We start from the raw sequence: 17,884 nt of genomic DNA, 5'->3' as shown, positions 1-17,884 counted from the left end.
TCAATGCCTTCCTCTTCACGGGAAACAGATTGATGATCACGTAATGGGATCTATAGATTGTAATTTGTGCAGATCCATGGATTCTTTCGGGTATTTGAGTTAGGTGACAAGATGGCCAAGAGTTAACTCCGCATACTCCGGGCATACATACTTCGAGATATGCTACTTAAAGGCCCAAGTCCGCTTCTTCCCACAACTTACTGTTTTCACAGCACGCAAAAGCAAAGTCTACAATCGAAAATATGGTCAAAACACTTCCCTTCGGCGATATTCAGGTTCCTACGCCCGGATTTGGTGCAATGGGCCTAAGCTTTGGCTTGGGCAGTAAGCTAAGTTTGGAAGAAGCCGAACCAGTCCTGCTGAAAGCAATTGAGCTAGGATGTACATTCTGGGACACTGCTGTAGGTCGAAATACCCGACCTTGAAAAATTGCTACATTATCTAATGATGATCACAGGTTGTCTATGCGGCTGGCATCAACGAGCAGCTTCTCGGTGAATTCATCAGAAAGCACAATGTCCGCGATAAGGTGTTTAGTAAGTTTTTGCAACTCAGTGAGCAAGCTTCCATGGCGCTAATTATTATACTTTACAGTCGCATCAAAGTGTGGCTTTGACGTCTTTGGACAGGGCTTCGCCGTCACAAACTCTGCTTCACATATCAAGGAGTACATTGAGGGTACCATAGAGCGACTCGGCTTTGCCCCTGACCTGTACTACTTGCATCGAATTGATCCGAGTGAGTCGGCTATTCTTTTCTCTCTTTATTGGGACATGGTTGCTTACTTTGAATAGATACGCCTCTTACAGAGTCCATTCCAGCACTAGATGAGATTCGAAAGGCCGGCAAGACCAAGTATATTGGTCTCTCGGAGTGCTCAGCTGAGACACTACGCGAGGCTAATAAAAGTGAGCTTCCTCCTCATTTTGTGCTTTGTGATATACCCGCTAACGCCTATTAGTCGCGAAAATCGATGCAGTCCAAGCCGAGTATTCGGCATTTGAAACACTGCATGAAACAGACGGGCTTATCGATACGGCTAAAGAGCTAGGTGTCGCATATGTCGCCTATAGCCCGTTAGGACACGGCTGGCTCGTGGATGACTTTGATTATAAGTCACCAGACGACTTTGCGCCCGATGATTTCCGTCGTAGCTGTAAGTGATACTATACTTGAGCATTTCTTTCTTTGGCGGCATTAACGTTTTTGGTAGCTCCCAAATTTCAAGGCGAGAATTTCTACAAGAACCAGAAAATTGTCGAGGAGATCAAGAAGCTCGCAACTCGCAAGGGGTGCAAGATCAGCCAAATTGCAATTGCCTGGGTTGTCAGCCAGGGGTTGATTCCGATCCCCGGAACCACAAAGCCAAGCCGACTTGAAGAAAACTGGAAGTCTCGGGATATTGAAATTACAGAGGAAGAAGCGCAAGACATGCGTCGCATCATTGATGCTGCCAAGCCTCATGGAAACAGGTACAGTGCCGCCCACCAAGCCATGGTTGGCCACTAGATCAGCGGATCCAGAATAATGGCTTCATTGAACGGAACTATCAGTATCAATCAATAGAACCTTTGGAAACACCCAGGGAGAATCGAAGGCAAGAAAGTTAGAAAGAGAGGAAACGGTCCCAAATATGACAACACTGTTGATCCGTTGTGGCCAAGATAAATACAAAAATCACATATTCGACAAACTTTTACTCTTCCTTTTCAGTTGTGACCTCATCATCGACAGGGTTGGAGAATGGCCTGTATCCTTCTTCGCTGATCTTGGCGAGAATGGACTCGCAGGTTTTCTTGCGCCCCAGCCCGTACAGCTCCTGAAAGCTCATGATCAAGGGGTGCCATTTGTCGGGATCGATTCGGTTTGCATGCCCTGACATGCGAATATTTTCATGGACGTGTGTCCGAAGGACTTTAACCTCGAGCGCGATGAACCCTTTCATCTCCGCGTCTTGCATCATTTCATTTACGCCCTTCAATTCGGCCTCCATCTGAGCAGGGCACTCAGCAATGCGGGGAGGTCGAATCAGATCGGAATCCGCAGGTGTCAAGCCTGAATGTCCAAACTTATCTGGCACGTACTTGTAACCGTTCATGCGTTTGAAGTATAGGTATCCTGTTCCCTCGGATGCGGTGATCATCTCCTTCGACCCAGTTGTCCTTGCTAGAGCATTCACTGCCCCTGCCATGTTGTCGGATGCGAGGTTCAGAACGCATTGCTTGGTTCGAATCAAATTGATCGTTGTTTGCGATATGGCCCCTAGGCCTAGCATACATCGATTTCCAAGCCACCATGCAGATGACATTGGCGCGATGTTGGATGTGCCATCTTCGTTTTCCGTCGTTATCAACACAACCGGCGTACCCAGTAAAAAATGGACGGGGAAATCGTCTGGGATGGCTCGGTAGGCTCGATAGGCATGGGTGCCATGTTGTTCTTGGATTCGAAGCTTAGGATGTCGGTGATACTTGTCTGTTGTTGAATTCATGTACTCTCGATTTACTTCCCTATTTATGTTCGAACAACCTCTCCTCTATAGTAGTGCAAATCAGCCTCGTCGGATGTGGTACTTGATATAAAAGTAGCCAATGACCGTATTACAAACCATAGTCTTTCCCTTGGCATTTCAAAAATCCGTCTTTCATTCGCCTCGGTGCAGCAGAAGTGGCCAATTATCGTATTCCAATACTAATTATGATTGACTAGTCTGAATACATACATTGCTCATACGAAATTACACACCGTCTCCGATCATATTGCTCCATAAGTAGCCAATAATATCGGTCTGGTAACTTAGTTTACCTATCTTTTAATTTGCCACTGCCGAGCGACCCGGTTAATATGTATAATCCACGATAGAAGTGGCCACCTGGGCAATCACGACAATGTCACCTTTATTTTCTAATTGGCCAGTTCGAAGACATATTTGCATCATGATTGAAGGTAAGCCTGATTGATCTCGACCCGCCCATGGCTTCGACCTGGGCTAGGCCTCGCTAAAATAGCCAACATATTCTCAGGTGGATATTTAAAACATTGTAACAAACCTTGGAAGGTTACAGCCCTTGGTACTACCCAGGTGCCTTCCAAGGTTGCCTCTACGGAAGGCTAGGGCCATTTTAGCCCGACTATGCTCATTCTTAGTGGGGATCCAGGAGGCAAAGTCACTGCTACATAAGTAGCCAATAGGCACTAATATTCGGGGAATCTCTTAAATTACTTACGGGTAGAAATGAAACAAAGTGGCTCTGGAAGGTGGACTTGTTTGTGAGGCTTTCTGCTACATTATTGTAGTCCTTTTACAGCTCGCAGCGTTTGATAGGTGGAGGGTCATTGAGAACCAAGTCTCCGCCTGAATATTACCGTAAATATTTTCATCGTACCTTGCTACTGTTATTCATAAACCTAAACAGACCTCGGCCAGAAATAATCTTCACCACTGCCACTACCTAAGTGACTGAAGCAGCGAGCAACTTTGTAAGAGTGAGCGAAGACAACCTATCCTATGTATACACGGTTCTCCGCCATTTTATAAAGAAATCTCACTTCCCCGCACAACTGCTCTTATCACAATCTGGACCCCCCTCAAAGTATCTGTCAGTCTGCATTTGAAATTTGCTGCTAGTCCTATATGAACCGTATCACTGGCGATGATAAGTTCAAAGCGCTGCAGGCACTTGAGGCTCCTCAGTCCTATCCCCACCCATTCAGCTTCGGTATCCAGAAGCTTCAAACCACTTTCTATTAATTGACCTTCAATAGTCAGGCTCAATTGCCGTATCCCGGTAAAGTTTGGCCCTATCACAGCCCCCAAAATAGTGCACATATCAACCCATTCAGAGGTAAGTCGACAACTGCCAGATCCGTTGATAAGACTGCTCTCAACGGCCCGTAAACTCAGCTTTTGAATTGAGCACAACTGCCATTGACACAGACGCCGGAGAAAAATTCCACAGAAATGAACTCCAGTCCCACACCACCTGTGGAAGTCGAATTTGTGAAGTTGAAAAGCCAGAACACGGGATTCCGCATACGTTTGACGGTTGACGAGTAGGATGTTCAATGGAATCCGATGCTTGAGTGTATGAAAGGCGTGAGGATTTTGACATGGGCATGTCCCGAATGCTAGTAGGTATACTTTTAAACGCAGCTCGATTGGGAGATAACACAACATTCTGGCTCGCATATGTACCAGCGGAGTGAATGCGATTTCGATATCTGAATCAAGTGCAAGGGGTTGACTCTTGGAAGCTATCTTTTAATGAAATAAGTTGGGCGCTTTCAAGTTAAATGTATCCTCTTTAAATCCCGATCCAGCGTTTTCTCAAACGAGGGATCCCTCGATCTTGCTATCAAACTGACCAATAACAGGCCCTCAAATTTAAGGAGTCGAAAATCTAGGCAGAATCACCTTCATCCGTACTATGAATTATTTCCTAGAGCCTACTAGAGGAGGTTATAATAATATTTATTCTACACTAATTTAATTAAACTTACATCAGAATAATTAATTAGAAGACAAAATATTTAATTCAAAGTTCTCTTAAAAAACCCCAGAATAACAGTAAATATTTACTTAACCTATTCTACTAATACTATCTCGATACCTCTATATATCCATGGATCTAAGGTTAGTTATTCCTAGCTATAGGTTAGCTGCCGCTATAACTTTACTAGTGCTTTACAGAATCCGAGAATAAGAAAAATAAAGCATTTGCATACTTAAGTTCCTTACTTACCTTCTAATATATTTTCTTTTCTATTTATGCTTAGTATATACGACTATAGGGTATGGAGAATAGGGCTTCTTGTCTGCTCAGCTGTACTTAAGCTATACGCTAACCTTGGAAATAGCCAGGCTTGCTAATTAATCAGCCTAGCCTAATAGGAAAACAGCTGATCGCTGCTTTTTGTTGTATGACTTGAGGTGAAAAGGGTGAGTAGTTAATAAGAAACTTAGAACCTGGGTAAGAATTATTATCCTTGGTCTTATGACTACTGTACGGGCTACTTTAGCTAGACATCAACTGAAGATTATTTAGCCTATAATACCTCTGCTATAGATTTGTCAATCTGAATTTCCTCTTACCCTCTCTTTCACATTCCAAGATTTGAACCTCTGGCATTTTGTCCCTATAGCCTTGTGTCTTCTATGTACAGGTACTTCCCAACAGCTCTGGGACTTCAAATAGTGTATGGGGGGCCTCGGCTTCCACCCTCATGGTACGCAGGACCAATTTCACCAAAAGCGTAGGAAAGTTATCTTTCCAAAGACGTTCAAAGCAGGCGCCATCATAATTATCTTCTGATCCATCATTTTGCACCCGCCACTGTCTCACCACATTTCCACAATCATCTAAGAACACATGCAATACACCTCCACCGTCAATCGCCACCTCATCCTCCACATAGATATGAGTAACAACACACTCGGCATGATATAGACCATACCTTGAAAGAGGCTTCTCGTCTCATTCTGTCTTTTCTCGTGCCAATTCTTACTTGAGCTCATCAGACTAATTTTCTGAACTAGGACTTGGATTTTCTCGCTAAGCAGCTAATATCTCTCGGAGTACGTTGTCCCTGCGCTCAATATCGAGAGCCTCAGTCGTGACACGCTCAGGAAAGATTTCCAGAGCGCCTTGCAAATCCAGACCACCAAAGATACTTTCGTCGTCGAGTACTACCCCATCGTAAGTAACCCATTCTGCTGCGTCTTCATTGTCGGCCCATAGAGAGTTATGCGCCTCTTCATTAGTGTAGCAAAGACGTAGCCAAAGACCCTTTCCGGCGCAAGTATTACAAGCGTAGGTGCGTAGTGCTTCGGGGCGTATCGGCCGAAGAATCTCGTCTATTTCGGCTTCAGTGGGAATCGGTGGTGAAATTCATGGCCAGTAGGGCTAAAAAGTTAATATATGGTTAGTTGAGGGTCGCGGTTCTCATATTGAGTATGATAGGAGGTCTACCTCTCTGCTTTCGGATCCCAATACGAGGAACTGACGTAAAAGTCGTTTGCGACGGTTTGCGGGGGTTCCTTTGGGTTGCGAGGGGTCCGGGTGGGGGTTTTCCCACTCGGAGAGGAAGTAGACTTCCAATAGAAGTTCTCCCCAAGCAACTGTTTCGGGATAATCATTGTCAATGATATGGAGAGGCATTTTGTGAGGGTTCGCCCCTTAACTTGGGAGATGAAGAAAGATGTAGGGACAAGGAAGACTGGTGTGTACACGCAGTGTATTTTTCTCATGCTTGCTATGTAAATTTATATGGTAGGCAGGAGAAATATGGACTCTGAGTTATCGGAGCTAGACCTAGATAGGAAACAGAGGCTGGTTTATGTTTTATTGCATTTTTGAGAGATTCAGCGTATTGTGGTAGTGTTGAATAGCTACGAGATTCAAGTGGTGGTGGTGGTCGATATGCGACCGTGGCCAACGCGACCATAGCCAACATATGGCCGTAGAGGTTATTCAAGCTAGTCCTGAGATAGGAAACAGAGGCTATTTTAATTTTCTTTTGCGTTTTTGAGCGACTCAGCGAGTTGTAGCAATCTTAAATAGCCTTTAAAGTGGTGATCATTGCGAATATGCGAGCGTAGCCGATGCGACTGTGGCCGACATGCCAGTACTATGTGACGATATCGTTTTATTGTGCAATATCGTCAATATCGTCAATATCGTATTGCAAGGTGTTAGAAAAAAAGATACGATATACGATAAATATCGCAAGAATTTCGCGATGACGATATACGATACCTAGGTAACGATAGGCCAAAATCCAGCGATATCGTATCGTGAGCAAGCCTATCAATAATGATGGGCAACAGGGTGTTTCAAACTTTTGGGACGCCACTGTACTTACTGATTTTTAACCATTATAAGTACTCTAAGAATATTTACGCAATACTATTTGGGGAATACTGGCCTTTAGGAAGCCGCCACCTTGGCAGAAACACTGTGTTGATAAGGCTATGGGGCGGCGTAGAAATAAAACATACAAGCCTACAAACAAACATAGTAGTACGATTCGGTACATACGAACATGCGAAAATAATCTTGAAAAGGGCAGCAAGGGCCTAGGGGAACCCCTACTGGCGCCAGGCATCTCCGATGGACTGCGATCGCCAAACCTGAGCTGCAATTTGGCGAAGATCTTTTTGACTCATATCGAAGTCGGTCTCACCTGCAGTAGGTTGACGAAGAAGGAGTCGGTCGAAAGGTACTGTGAACGATCCAGTTATAATAGGATCACCATGAGATCGTGGCTTTTCAATCGACATAAATTGGATACGTTCGGCGGTATAACGTGGTTGTTCCTGAGTCCCTGCTCGGGTCCGTACCTTCCACTCTTCGATAGAAATCGTCTTAGATCGTGCGGTTATGAAGGCTGCCATGGCAAATCTGATTTCGCTCTGCGAGTTTTGAAGCCAAAGTCGCAAGTCCTCTCCTATCTTAGCCCGCGATTCAGAATAAGAAACCTCGAGGACTAGCGACGGCCATTTCATGGACCTTGGTGCTTGAACCGTGAACGGGTGAACGGTTTGATCAGCTCGTTTGCGGATGATTTCTGGGTTTCCGACATCATTTAGGACTCTCTGACCGGCCCTATTCAAGACGAATAGCGTATGATTGGCTGTTCCCGTGAAAATTGCTTCATGATTCAATCCCATTGTCGTAAGCTTTCCGTCCAACCATCGCGTAATGGCCATTGCCAATGTTCCGTGAAAAAAGCTTTCCATTTTTGTAGAGATTGTGTAGTCGACAGGGTTGTAGAGTATGGACCATAAATCTAGTAGTTCATGGTGAGAGTCCTGGATACATTTGAAGGCCTGTTCATCCACAGAGGTAACAAGAATCCACGGCCCATTGGCACGTTGTTCATCAGTGAAGCTGGTGCCTATTGATCTCAATTGCGCAAAGAAAGCATCAACATTCACGTAGTCAAATTGAGTTCCATCGATAGGCCATGGATCTATTAATTGCCCCCTTGTTGAAGAACTGAATAGTGGTGAATCGGCCATTATAGCGATCGTTGATAGCTAGATAAAATACTTCAAGCTATACTGAAAACAATGGCCTTAGCTTCGAGATAATGAAAAGAAAACAGTAGGGGAACGGAAGATAGCGAGCTAACTTATAGCCACCCCTTTCCAATAGAATTCACTAGGGGAAGTAATTGTAATAATGACGGAGTTTTGAGGGTAAGTAATGGAATGCTCTCCGGGTGTACGGGGCTACAAACATTTCCAACCGCATAGTTATTGCCGATCACTATTTACCGCCTTCTAATGGCAGAGACCAGGCCGGCCATCAAAGTGCGCCACTGTAGCGGCAACCAGCTCAGAGAACAAATCGATACGCAGCTGAGGTACTGCAAAAGTGCATCCCGGACCCCCTGGTTTGTTTTCGGTTTCAATGGCCAAGGGCCCCACCGCACTGCTAACTGTGTTTTAGCCACACGCCGGCAGGTTAGTAGTATGGTGGATGACCACATGCGAATCCCTGCTGTTGTATGTCCCCGTTCACCCATTTCTTTTTGATCCGTCAGGCAAAGTGTCCTTGCCGCCCTACCCCTTCAAGCCGTCAGCTGAACGCCCTGAATGCCCTGAACAGATGACGTGGCCCTTTGGCTAAACCTGCCGTGCTTCATAATGCCATTGCAAACCACCCCCAACTTCACGTTTGCCATCTTTTGGGGGCCTAAAACATGGCCATTGCTAATGCTGTACAAACCAGATACATTGTCGCAATCACCACTGTTTGGTCTGGTCTTGGCTACCTTTTTTCGAGGGATGCAGTGATTGTCTTGAACTGGTTTGTGGGACGTGGTGTAGGCATGGGCACCTCCGATGGTGTTCAAGACGTGAGGGTAGAGCAACTTTTGAAGTGCACTGGGCGCAGGAGGAGGTTCGGATTCGCTTTCCAAAGAGCATCGGGCCTGTAAAGCAGGCCGCTCAAAGCCTTTGCAGCGCAGATCCCAGATGTTCACATTGCCATCTCTGCTGCATGTTGCAAACACCTTGTTGTTGGATGCCGGTTGGAATTGGACGCGCTTCACAGAAGGAAAGTGGTTTGACAAACAGTAGATGGGTTTCTGTGTCGTCATATCAATTACAAGAGATGTCTGGTCTCCAGATGCGGTGGCCAGTAACATGTCGTCGGACGAGAATTCGAGGTCCATAATGGAGTTCACATGCGGACGGAATCCGAGGTACGCATTGGTGAACCCAGCATCCTCGTCGATCGATGAATCTAGCAGTCGGATTCCACCCTCTTCATCACCAATAGCAATGATTGAGTTTGCTGATTTGGATATTAGCACAAGGAAAATAGAAAATTATGGTCAGTGTCGCTTACTGTTGCATGAAGCGTTGCAGAAAGGCAGAGCGGGGGACCCTTCTGTTGCATATCTAGAGCAGGCGTGAAGGTCTGCTGGTTGTGAGTAGAATTCAGAGGTGAGATCTTGCCAGCCTATTGAGGAATTAGTGGTGTTCAGTAAGATGTAAGGTTCAGCACATACCAACTCCGGAGTTGGCTCGTAGAGTCACTTTATTGCGCTGCGAGCCAAGTATACCCCGCATGAATAATGCACCTGAGGTTTCCAATGCCCGAGACCGACGCACAGGAGCTACGGCAGGGGTTTTTTCGGCACCACTGGAGCCTCCGCGGCCTGCAGACGGAGGTCGACGTCGCGAATTCTAATCTCATGATCGACATTACTCGTTGGGGAGCGGACCCGAACTCTCTTCAGAGGGGATGACTGTAGTGGAGATGCGACAGAAGAGAACAAGTTCCCTCGTTTCCGGCTCGGAGTCCGGATGAAGTCCTCTGGGAGGCCATCGTGAGGGCTTCGAATGCCGGCCTTGGAGGTCCGCGAAAATGTCGGTCCCAGACGATTGACGGCAGGCGAGATGAGAGCCCGTAAAGCCTGTCGACTCGTTGTCGGAGTGGCCGAGCTATCGGCAGTGGGTAGTAGGGAGCGTGGCGTGAAGAATCGACGAAATGACCGCGGCGTCACGGACGGTGGCTTTCGGGCTCTGCGGCCATCAGACGCAATGGACGGAGGGGAAGAAGGCGGTTGAGGAAGGATGGGCTCTGAATGGGGGAACTCAGGTGAATCAAAAGGAGCCATTGTCTAAAGAAAGGCAAAGGCAAAGAAAGCGATGCATTGAGGTGGGCCGAAAAGGGCTAAAGGGGATTTTGGGGGAGGTGGTTTTTTTTTCGTGATGCGAGACGTGACGCGCCGCATTTCATCCCCTCCAACCCTTCTCTCTTCTACTGGAAGGCTCCCTCTTTTGTAAGGGAGATATACACGGTCGCTATACATTTGCTCTCTCTGCTCAACTTGTTTCTGGGCATTTCCCAGCACTCTATGGCTCTCTGCGCGCTCTGAACGCGTAAAATTACCATTACGGGGGCGGTTTTAATGTCAACACCGCCAATTCCAGCATCTAGTCGAGTATACCGCCACATCTCATAGTTATTTTCAGGGTATATTATGGGGTAAATTGACCTGAGCTTCCATCTATTCAGATTGACATACCAGAGACTCGAGTTTGGGTCGAAGAAGTCGGCTAGAGGGGTGAACGGCTCTCGGCAACGAGATATGAAGCAACAAGCCCGACTGGAGATTTGGAGATTGCCTATTATTCATGATTTCCTGATACTGGCGAGGTTCTCGATTGATACAACCTTGAAAGTGCCACATAGAGAGACAGTAACATTGACTCTCTACTCTCTACTCCGTATTCCGTACTCCGTCCATGGCCCTAATTCGAATGCGAACATGCCAAGATAATGTGGGAATGATGCCAAGGAACTAACGGTAATTTATGCTGGAGACACTGGATTGACCAGGGACCAGTACAAGTAGGGTATTGTAAGGGGGGGCAGAAAGTTTGATATAAACCTGCTCACAGCCCTGCGGGGGACTATAAAGCGGTCCTTCCAAGGTTCCAATGAGGCTGGACTTTTCTCCGTCCACAACTCCCCTCTAAACCACCGCAACATCCAAAGTCGACCCATTATGTCGCTACTTCGAAAGCCGATGAAGCAATGCCACTGGCTTCCAGGTTCCATTCGTAACATCTATGAATGGCTCCATTACTCTGAGCCCACCTGGGGCTACACCATCTACCGGACGACCTACACTCCCCAATCCACTGCCGCTTTCCCGCGTATGGTCGACCTCACCACGAAGTACATGAAAGACGGATTCTACAATTATTACGAATCTTCCCGTCAGTACAACTCCAGGGCAAATGAGTTCAACATCACTCCCTGGGATGAAATCTGGCCCAATTACCAGCCACGGGTCATTGAAGATGCTTCCCAGTTCGATGGAGCATCGATAGACCAACTCCGCAAGCATTTCAGGGCCGAGGCAACTGAGCGTGATGTGCTCAATGAGTTTCCTGGCTATCGCATGTTTATTGTCATTGACGAAGAAAGTTTTCAAACATTACAAAACGCTCCCCTTCCAGAGGACTCGAAATACGAAGAGAAGAGACGTCATTATGTGAAACTCGTCGAGGCGTTGGAGGTAGATCCATATGAGTCATTTCCAGGGTGGATGAAGTGTTCCCTGCCCTCGTTGTTCGAGGTGTGGTCGGATATGCAGGACGGGGCTTATATGAAGGACAGTTATTCGATGAGACCCGACGGTACTGATGTTTTATAAATTTGTCATGTCATGTGGAATTTGAATACTACAGTAACTAGACCCAAGATTCAATAGCTGCATATTGTCGGTTCTGTGACCGAAATTGTTTATTGCATTGGACCGCCTGGGCAATCAACGACCCAAGATACGGTTGACACAATGTCTAAAAGATCACCATCGTGGTCCATTCTCTAAGTCCTCCATAACAGCCCGAATTGCTTTGTCATCAAAGCTCATTGCCCTTCAAGCAAAATTTAAAAGACATCTTGTATGAACTATATACATGTATCTATCAATTCGCATGGTTACCTACTCAGCTTCAGTCCAGATCATCCGTGTCAATCTTCATATCCGACGCATCCGCGTTCAACTTATCCAGAGCCTCGATAGTAGGTGTGACATTGGATCCCGTCCTCACTGCCCATAGTCGTCTCATGTCAGCTATCTGGCCCGTGGCCCAGTTGGTATTTGTTGTTCCAATATGCTGAAGCCGGTTTCGGAACCACTGATCCCACCAATCTTGGACATAGACTGCCTCATTTCCATCGGCGACCCACTGCTGGTCTACTAGGCCAAACTCCCGGCGTACTTCATTTGAAGTTTCAACCATATGAGGACGTACTCGATCATCATTCAGATAGTTCATGACAGTGATGACAGATCTGATGCTTCGTAGGGCTTCGTTCGGATTATCGGCCTCTATTTGAGCGGACATGTTCGCGAATCTTGTCTCATCACGCCACATCTGGAAAATGAATCAGTAAAAGAAGCCCCCAAGATTGAAACAAGATACGCGATTTCAATGTCTCACCCGACTTTTCAGCGAATTCAGGCCATCAAGGAGAACCATGAAACGCTGGTCATTTCGTCTGCTTCCAAGAGCATTCATGACTCTTACAAGCGGGGTTGACGATGCCCGACCACCTGCCATTGGAGGTGCAACGCGCAACATGGGAGTGTTGAGTGCTTCCAGGAATGGACGAGGCAGGGCAGAATTTCTGGGTCGTGCTCCAGTTGACAAGGTTCCTGCGTAACCGTCGGTGAGGAACCCTTGAATCGTGTTCAGTTCAACGTAATGTTCCACTGCATTTGGTCAGTCAACTCATGACAGGATAATGAAGAAATGAGAGATGTCAAAAAAAAAAACTGGAGAGAACACAGCCATATTCAAAGCTACAAAGGGGAACATTACCATCATAGTTATCTCTGCCCGCCTCAGTAGTGATCATTTGAGTCCCAAGGGCCGAATACAGACATTCGTCCTCGTTTCGATATGTAAATGCCTGTCTCCAAATACGGTGACCTATAGCCCATTCACTCCTGCTTCTGTACTGTGACGTTCGTGATTTAGTCTGGAGTCAAATCGGAGGGGAGTCTCTTAACATACCGAAAAAGATTCCCAGCGCATGCGGTCCCCCTCGCGAAAACGTAATCTGAAGGTCCGGGGACCCGCTCTCTTTTCCAAAGTCCGTGCCTCGAGGCTGCCTGTATCCTCGTCGCCATCTAAATCCTCCCCGCCACATGTGGCGTCTCCGTCTGGACAGCAGGTTGAATATGGGCATTTGCAGCTGATCTCACTGTCTTCACCTCCAATATTGTCGTCGAATATGCCCATATTGCAGACCATCAAGGCGGAATAATCGACCATTCCATCTTCCTTCCATTCGGGATTCTCCTCCAGCCATAACTGGAGTTTATTGACCGCGAAATTCTTGTAGACAGAAGCAACGTGTTTGTTCCAAATTTCGATGGCTGCTTGGCCTGCCACAAGTGTGAAGCCAATCTCGAGCATCAGGCCGCGTATAGACTCATACGGCTTGGTATCAAAACGACGATGTAAAACCGATGTGTGGTTGTATTCCTCTGAGGAGAGGCCCACAAAGTCCATGCCTCCCAGATCGCGCTTGAGGTTGTTATAGGCATCGCTGCCGCATGCCGCAGTCTGGGTTTTTCATGAATGCTTTCACATCAGACTCAAGTCGACTTTCGGAATCAGTGTAGGATCGCTTCGTCTTCGTGACATAGTTTGCGCTGCAGCACATGGATTTTCCACCGTCGCCTTTGCAGCCGTCTCGGTGTTGATCCATGGCGATGCGGACTTTGTCATTGGGACAGCCGCTGAAGTAGTAATCTTTGACAGTACCATCAGCAAGCGCGAGACCAATGTCGTCTCTCCCATTCGCAGTCGTCCCATTTGGTCTTGTCGTCGTCATCGCAGCAGTATTTTCGTGTCTCCCAGGAAGTACCTTCATTGCCGTTCCAGGTATATTTGAACGTTTTTGGGTTGCAGTAGTTTCCACCACTGCCAGTGGTTGAATTCAGGAAATATGCCATGTTGCTTGGGCACTCTCCGTCGTCACAATTTGGCGCACTGCCAGCCCAGTCACACTGAGAGTAAAGCTTCATGCTGTTCGTGTCTGTTGTACAGCATGCAGCCTGGTAGTCGTTATCGTTGTTACTGCAATGCTGGAAATTCGATCCAACTTCCACATACCCTGACGGGCATTGTGATTTGCAGTGGCCGTTGTTGTGCGTATACCAACCGCACTTGGGCTGCTCAGAGTCGGGCGGACAGCAGAAGGTATGCTGTGCATCACCACCACATCCGGTGTTATCCCACATTCTCTCGTCCCCGCGATCACCTTTGTCAGTGCGAGCAACACTTGTCCATCCACTGGGACAACCCTCGAAGCAGTTAGTCCATCGACATTGGAGGTGGGTCTTCTGGATTTGCATTGAATCTTTCCGCTTGTCAAAGGCTAGTGAGGTGCCTTTTCGGCCGGTCTTTTTAGCCAACGCAGTAGACAAGTTGCCAGATGGATGATCATGAGAAACTGCCCAAAACATGACACCACCAAGACACTGGGACTTAGCAAAATCGGTCTTCATCTGGAGAGTTTCTTCGTCGTCATATGTGAGCCACTGATTCGTGTCGAACTTCAGTATCTTGACGGCAGCGTCTTTGTCGAGTTTCGATGTGAGACTTTTCTCGCTCATGATATCTTTGACTTCGGAGCTGAGTAGGATGCTAACTTCATCACTGCAGGGACCTGGATTACCGCCCGATACGAAGGGGCATCCAGGGTCCATACAGGCAGGGTCCGAAGCAGAGAAAACACGAGCGTAGAATGCCAATCCAAGAACCACCTTGTCGGAGGGGACGTCGTTACGCCAGATGAGATCCATGGCATTTTTTATCTCGGTCAGATTGGTGTGAGAGTTGAGAACAGGATCAAGCCACTAATTCCCAAATCCCATTTTCCGTAAAGATCGTAGGGCATAATGTTGAAAAAGCCTACATTTTTGTACAAGTTTTCGAGATCAAAGTGTTACAGATACCAGTATAAAGCAGGGAGGGTTATGCTAACCCCATCACGGCCAGCTGTTTCTTTAAGAGGGCTCTTAAGGTTAGCGAGGAACTTAGGGGGGTTTTTGAAGTCCTCTTCACGTCCACCACGATCATCTGCAGTTGAATATTCCCAATCAAGATCAACGCCATCAAAGTTGTAATCAGTCAATAATGTTTTCAACGAGGTAATGAAGTTCTTCTGGTTTGCTTCTGAGCGCTTATAGAGCTTAACCTTACTAATACCGAACTATAGGAGATTATTACTGAGCTCTGTTAATAGCAAAAGTACACTTAAACGGCATAAGATAAGTTGGCGAACACTAAGGCTCAGCTCAATGCAGTAGAGTAGGCAGCTGAATATTTAAAGGTCGTTATAGCTGAAGCTGTCTATATTCTACAAGTATATGACTAAGTAGATGACCAGGGACTGAGTAACTATACGACATTGTAAGAAATAGATATATAGCCTCCAGAGTCTAGCCTATTAAAGTTATTGAATGTTATTCCTGGGAAGATCAAGGAGAACCATTAATCACTCAGGCTTATTCAAATATAGTAGAATTTAGTTCTCAGACCCGAAATGTGTTGTACAGGATGGATCGAAATCAGTTTCACCAACCATGTTTGCATAAACTCTTTCTCAAAACTCTCTTCGAAACACGCTAGTCTCTATACTGCTTAGCTATCTTTCAAAGTTCGAATCTTAACGAAATCTCAAATCAGGTGATGTGATGTCCGCAATATTACCTGTAAAACTCTTACTAAGAGAAAATTGTTGCCCTTCGGAGATCTACTGCATATACATGCTTACATCATGACCATCCTCACTCTTGCTATACGCTGTCCAGGGTTTCAGATAAAGGATTTTTTTACTAGCTTTCAGACACATTTAGACTTTCAATGATACCAAATGTCCTTTCAGGCGGGCGCTGGACGAATACTGCATGATTCAATTTCCATTATATAAAATACCAATCTAGGATTTGAGCAAAGACTTGTTCGGCCAATTCCAGTAGCCAATCTAATATGTCTTCGGATCTCATCCCCGAATGACATCGCTTGGCCATTCCACCAAGGAGATGAGTTTCTTATCAGCCAGACCAACAACAAGAGTTTTGATCTTCCGAATTTCTGCATCCCATCTCTTCCCACAATACCAGAGCTCGTCCAAAATAGCGATAGGCAAGTACAGATGTGCTAGGATCACCAAGCTCACGCCCTGTATCGTGTCGAAATTCCTGTGCGAATCTAGACAAGACATGAATTCCTCAGAAAGAAGATAAGGCCAGCCTGTGACTGCTGCGTCTTCAAGATCCTTCTGGAGCTCGAGGTCGGATGATGAGTGAGATGCAAGTGGTTTCATTTGCATAACATAAATGATTCTCATGTAGAGATCCTCTACCACACCTATGGCTTGTTCGTACGTCTCCAGATAAGCCTCACTCCCATTGCTACTTTCATCAGAGCGAGGGGTTGCGCTCAATGGCGAGCCCTCAGCTACTTCTTGGAGGTCACTGCGTAAACGGAGCCCTGCAAGTACGTCCCGTAAGTGTGAGACGGCACGATTGGCACCCGTAGCGAACTTCTGAAGTCTCTTTGATCGTATGTGCCAACTAGGCATTATGTTCGAGTGCATCTGTGCTTCACACATTTTCCAGTCTTCATTGGCATTCTTGTAAAGTAACAGCGCCCTGAGGCGACATTTCCCCAAGGTTGGCGAAAATTGGTCCAGGATAGATGTGATACCACGAACAAGGTGGAGCCATTGCATGTCGAGTATAGTCAGATCAAAAGGAGGAGATAAAGCACCAAGACTGGAATCTGACGTATGCTGATCTGTAGATATTGATGGATCTAAAACTTTGATCCCCAAAGATGCAAACGCAAAGCCCACCAACAGCATGGACCCGGCTAGCAAAGATTCCGCATCTGATTCACTGGTGGCGCAAAGCGCTTCCTGTAGTCCGGCCAGCCCCTGTTGATGATGTTCCATGATGGACTCAAAATCAGGGGCACTTGCAGGCATGGAAGCACTAGATGAACCTTGAGTATTCTGGACACAAGCGTCTCCAGTAGTCAAAACATCCAGGCCAGCCAGGGCCAAGACAAGGTGCATCAAAAATTCATTGGCTGCTGCCATCTCAGGAATGACACGCTCCCAGACCACCGTTTTTATCTTGTGCAGGGACATCTTTTTCGAGGTGTGCAAGATAAAGTGTTGGAGTAAATTGAGATCATTCATGTTAAGGCTGGATTTCGGTTGACCTCCAAGATTTCGGGATTCCTCGGAAGGTGGCACCTCGAAATTCAATGAGCGAAACGGTACTTCCCGTGCTTTTCCACGCGCTCGGAGATGAACACTTTCAGACAATAGTCTCTGTCGAGAGAAGGGTGGTTGTCGCCTTCTCTGGTCACCTGTGTCTCCTGGATTGGGGAAGACGCAGTCTTCCTCCCGAATGAGACAGGCGCCACATGTTGGCCGTTCCTCATCACACTGATTGTATCAGTCATACTGAGCGATACTTTTGTGTCGAGTAAGTGTACTCACCTTTACGTGACGCTGCTTACAAGTGTAGCAACCATTTCGGGACTTGGTGTGACTGATTCGTTGCTTGGGGCAAAACCGCGACTTGGCTGCGCTTTGGGACGTGTCCTCGACTTGCATCGGGTGTAGCGGCATCGTTATTCGGGAAGTGGGCGGGTAATGATGAGCTCACATAGTCACGGAAAACTACGGCTGGTTCGATAAGTAGATTACACAATGGTGGGTAAATAATAGTGCAAGTCACGGATGAGAAGTGGACGGGGAATTTAAGATTTCACATGCGGCTAGACATTCGGTAAAGTACAGTACGGTCAAAAAGTTTACTCTAA

At 46.6% G+C, this 17,884-nt stretch overlaps 8 protein-coding genes across 8 annotated transcripts; 2 read left to right on the top strand and 6 right to left on the bottom strand.

The window, feature by feature from the left end:
- Nucleotides 1–242: 242 nt before the first annotated feature.
- On the top strand, nt 243–1,509 carry N7509_005800 (uncharacterized protein; the record flags this gene model as incomplete). Its single annotated transcript, XM_056630437.1, has 6 exons — nt 243–401; nt 458–536; nt 595–738; nt 795–908; nt 962–1,156; nt 1,214–1,509. The coding sequence occupies 6 exons, from the start codon at nt 243–245 to the stop codon at nt 1,507–1,509; spliced, it is 987 nt and encodes a 328-aa protein (XP_056489739.1).
- Nucleotides 1,510–1,696: 187 nt separating this feature from the next.
- N7509_005799 (flavin reductase family protein) lies at nt 1,697–2,491 on the bottom strand (the record flags this gene model as incomplete). The annotated part of the gene is made up of 1 exon (XM_056630436.1): nt 1,697–2,491. The coding sequence occupies one exon, from the start codon at nt 2,489–2,491 to the stop codon at nt 1,697–1,699; it is 795 nt and encodes a 264-aa protein (XP_056489738.1).
- Nucleotides 2,492–5,552: 3,061 nt separating this feature from the next.
- N7509_005798 (uncharacterized protein) lies at nt 5,553–6,158 on the bottom strand (the record flags this gene model as incomplete). Its single annotated transcript, XM_056630435.1, has 2 exons — nt 5,553–5,854; nt 6,005–6,158. 2 exons carry the CDS (start codon nt 6,156–6,158, stop codon nt 5,553–5,555), a joined length of 456 nt encoding a protein of 151 aa, XP_056489737.1.
- A 929-nt stretch (nt 6,159–7,087) lies between these two features.
- Nucleotides 7,088–8,020, bottom strand: N7509_005797 (uncharacterized protein; the record flags this gene model as incomplete). Its single annotated transcript, XM_056630434.1, has 1 exon — nt 7,088–8,020. The coding sequence occupies one exon, from the start codon at nt 8,018–8,020 to the stop codon at nt 7,088–7,090; it is 933 nt and encodes a 310-aa protein (XP_056489736.1).
- Nucleotides 8,021–8,574: 554 nt separating this feature from the next.
- On the bottom strand, nt 8,575–10,131 carry N7509_005796 (WD40 repeat domain-containing protein; the record flags this gene model as incomplete). The annotated part of the gene is made up of 4 exons (XM_056630433.1): nt 8,575–9,302; nt 9,357–9,470; nt 9,520–9,669; nt 9,720–10,131. The coding sequence occupies 4 exons, from the start codon at nt 10,129–10,131 to the stop codon at nt 8,575–8,577; spliced, it is 1,404 nt and encodes a 467-aa protein (XP_056489735.1).
- An 894-nt stretch (nt 10,132–11,025) lies between these two features.
- N7509_005795 (uncharacterized protein) lies at nt 11,026–11,679 on the top strand (the record flags this gene model as incomplete). Its single annotated transcript, XM_056630432.1, has 1 exon — nt 11,026–11,679. One exon carries the CDS (start codon nt 11,026–11,028, stop codon nt 11,677–11,679), a length of 654 nt encoding a protein of 217 aa, XP_056489734.1.
- Nucleotides 11,680–11,980: 301 nt separating this feature from the next.
- Nucleotides 11,981–14,847, bottom strand: N7509_005794 (glycoside hydrolase family 18 protein; the record flags this gene model as incomplete). Its single annotated transcript, XM_056630431.1, has 6 exons — nt 11,981–12,406; nt 12,473–12,744; nt 12,854–13,013; nt 13,049–13,603; nt 13,629–13,963; nt 14,034–14,847. The coding sequence occupies 6 exons, from the start codon at nt 14,845–14,847 to the stop codon at nt 11,981–11,983; spliced, it is 2,562 nt and encodes an 853-aa protein (XP_056489733.1).
- Nucleotides 14,848–16,049: 1,202 nt separating this feature from the next.
- On the bottom strand, nt 16,050–17,690 carry N7509_005793 (Zn(II)2Cys6 transcription factor domain-containing protein; the record flags this gene model as incomplete). Its single annotated transcript, XM_056630430.1, has 2 exons — nt 16,050–17,504; nt 17,559–17,690. The coding sequence occupies 2 exons, from the start codon at nt 17,688–17,690 to the stop codon at nt 16,050–16,052; spliced, it is 1,587 nt and encodes a 528-aa protein (XP_056489732.1).
- Between the last annotated feature and the right edge of the window lie 194 nt (nt 17,691–17,884).

The sequence above is a fragment of the Penicillium cosmopolitanum genome (genome assembly GCF_028827165.1).
Source record: "Penicillium cosmopolitanum strain IBT 29677 chromosome Unknown utg000006l:49.0-5199605.0:1.0-5204138.0, whole genome shotgun sequence".
Classification (NCBI taxonomy): Eukaryota; Fungi; Ascomycota; class Eurotiomycetes; order Eurotiales; family Aspergillaceae; genus Penicillium; species Penicillium cosmopolitanum.
Note: the sequence above shows the minus strand (reverse complement) of the source record. Positions and strands in the feature narration are given on the sequence as shown.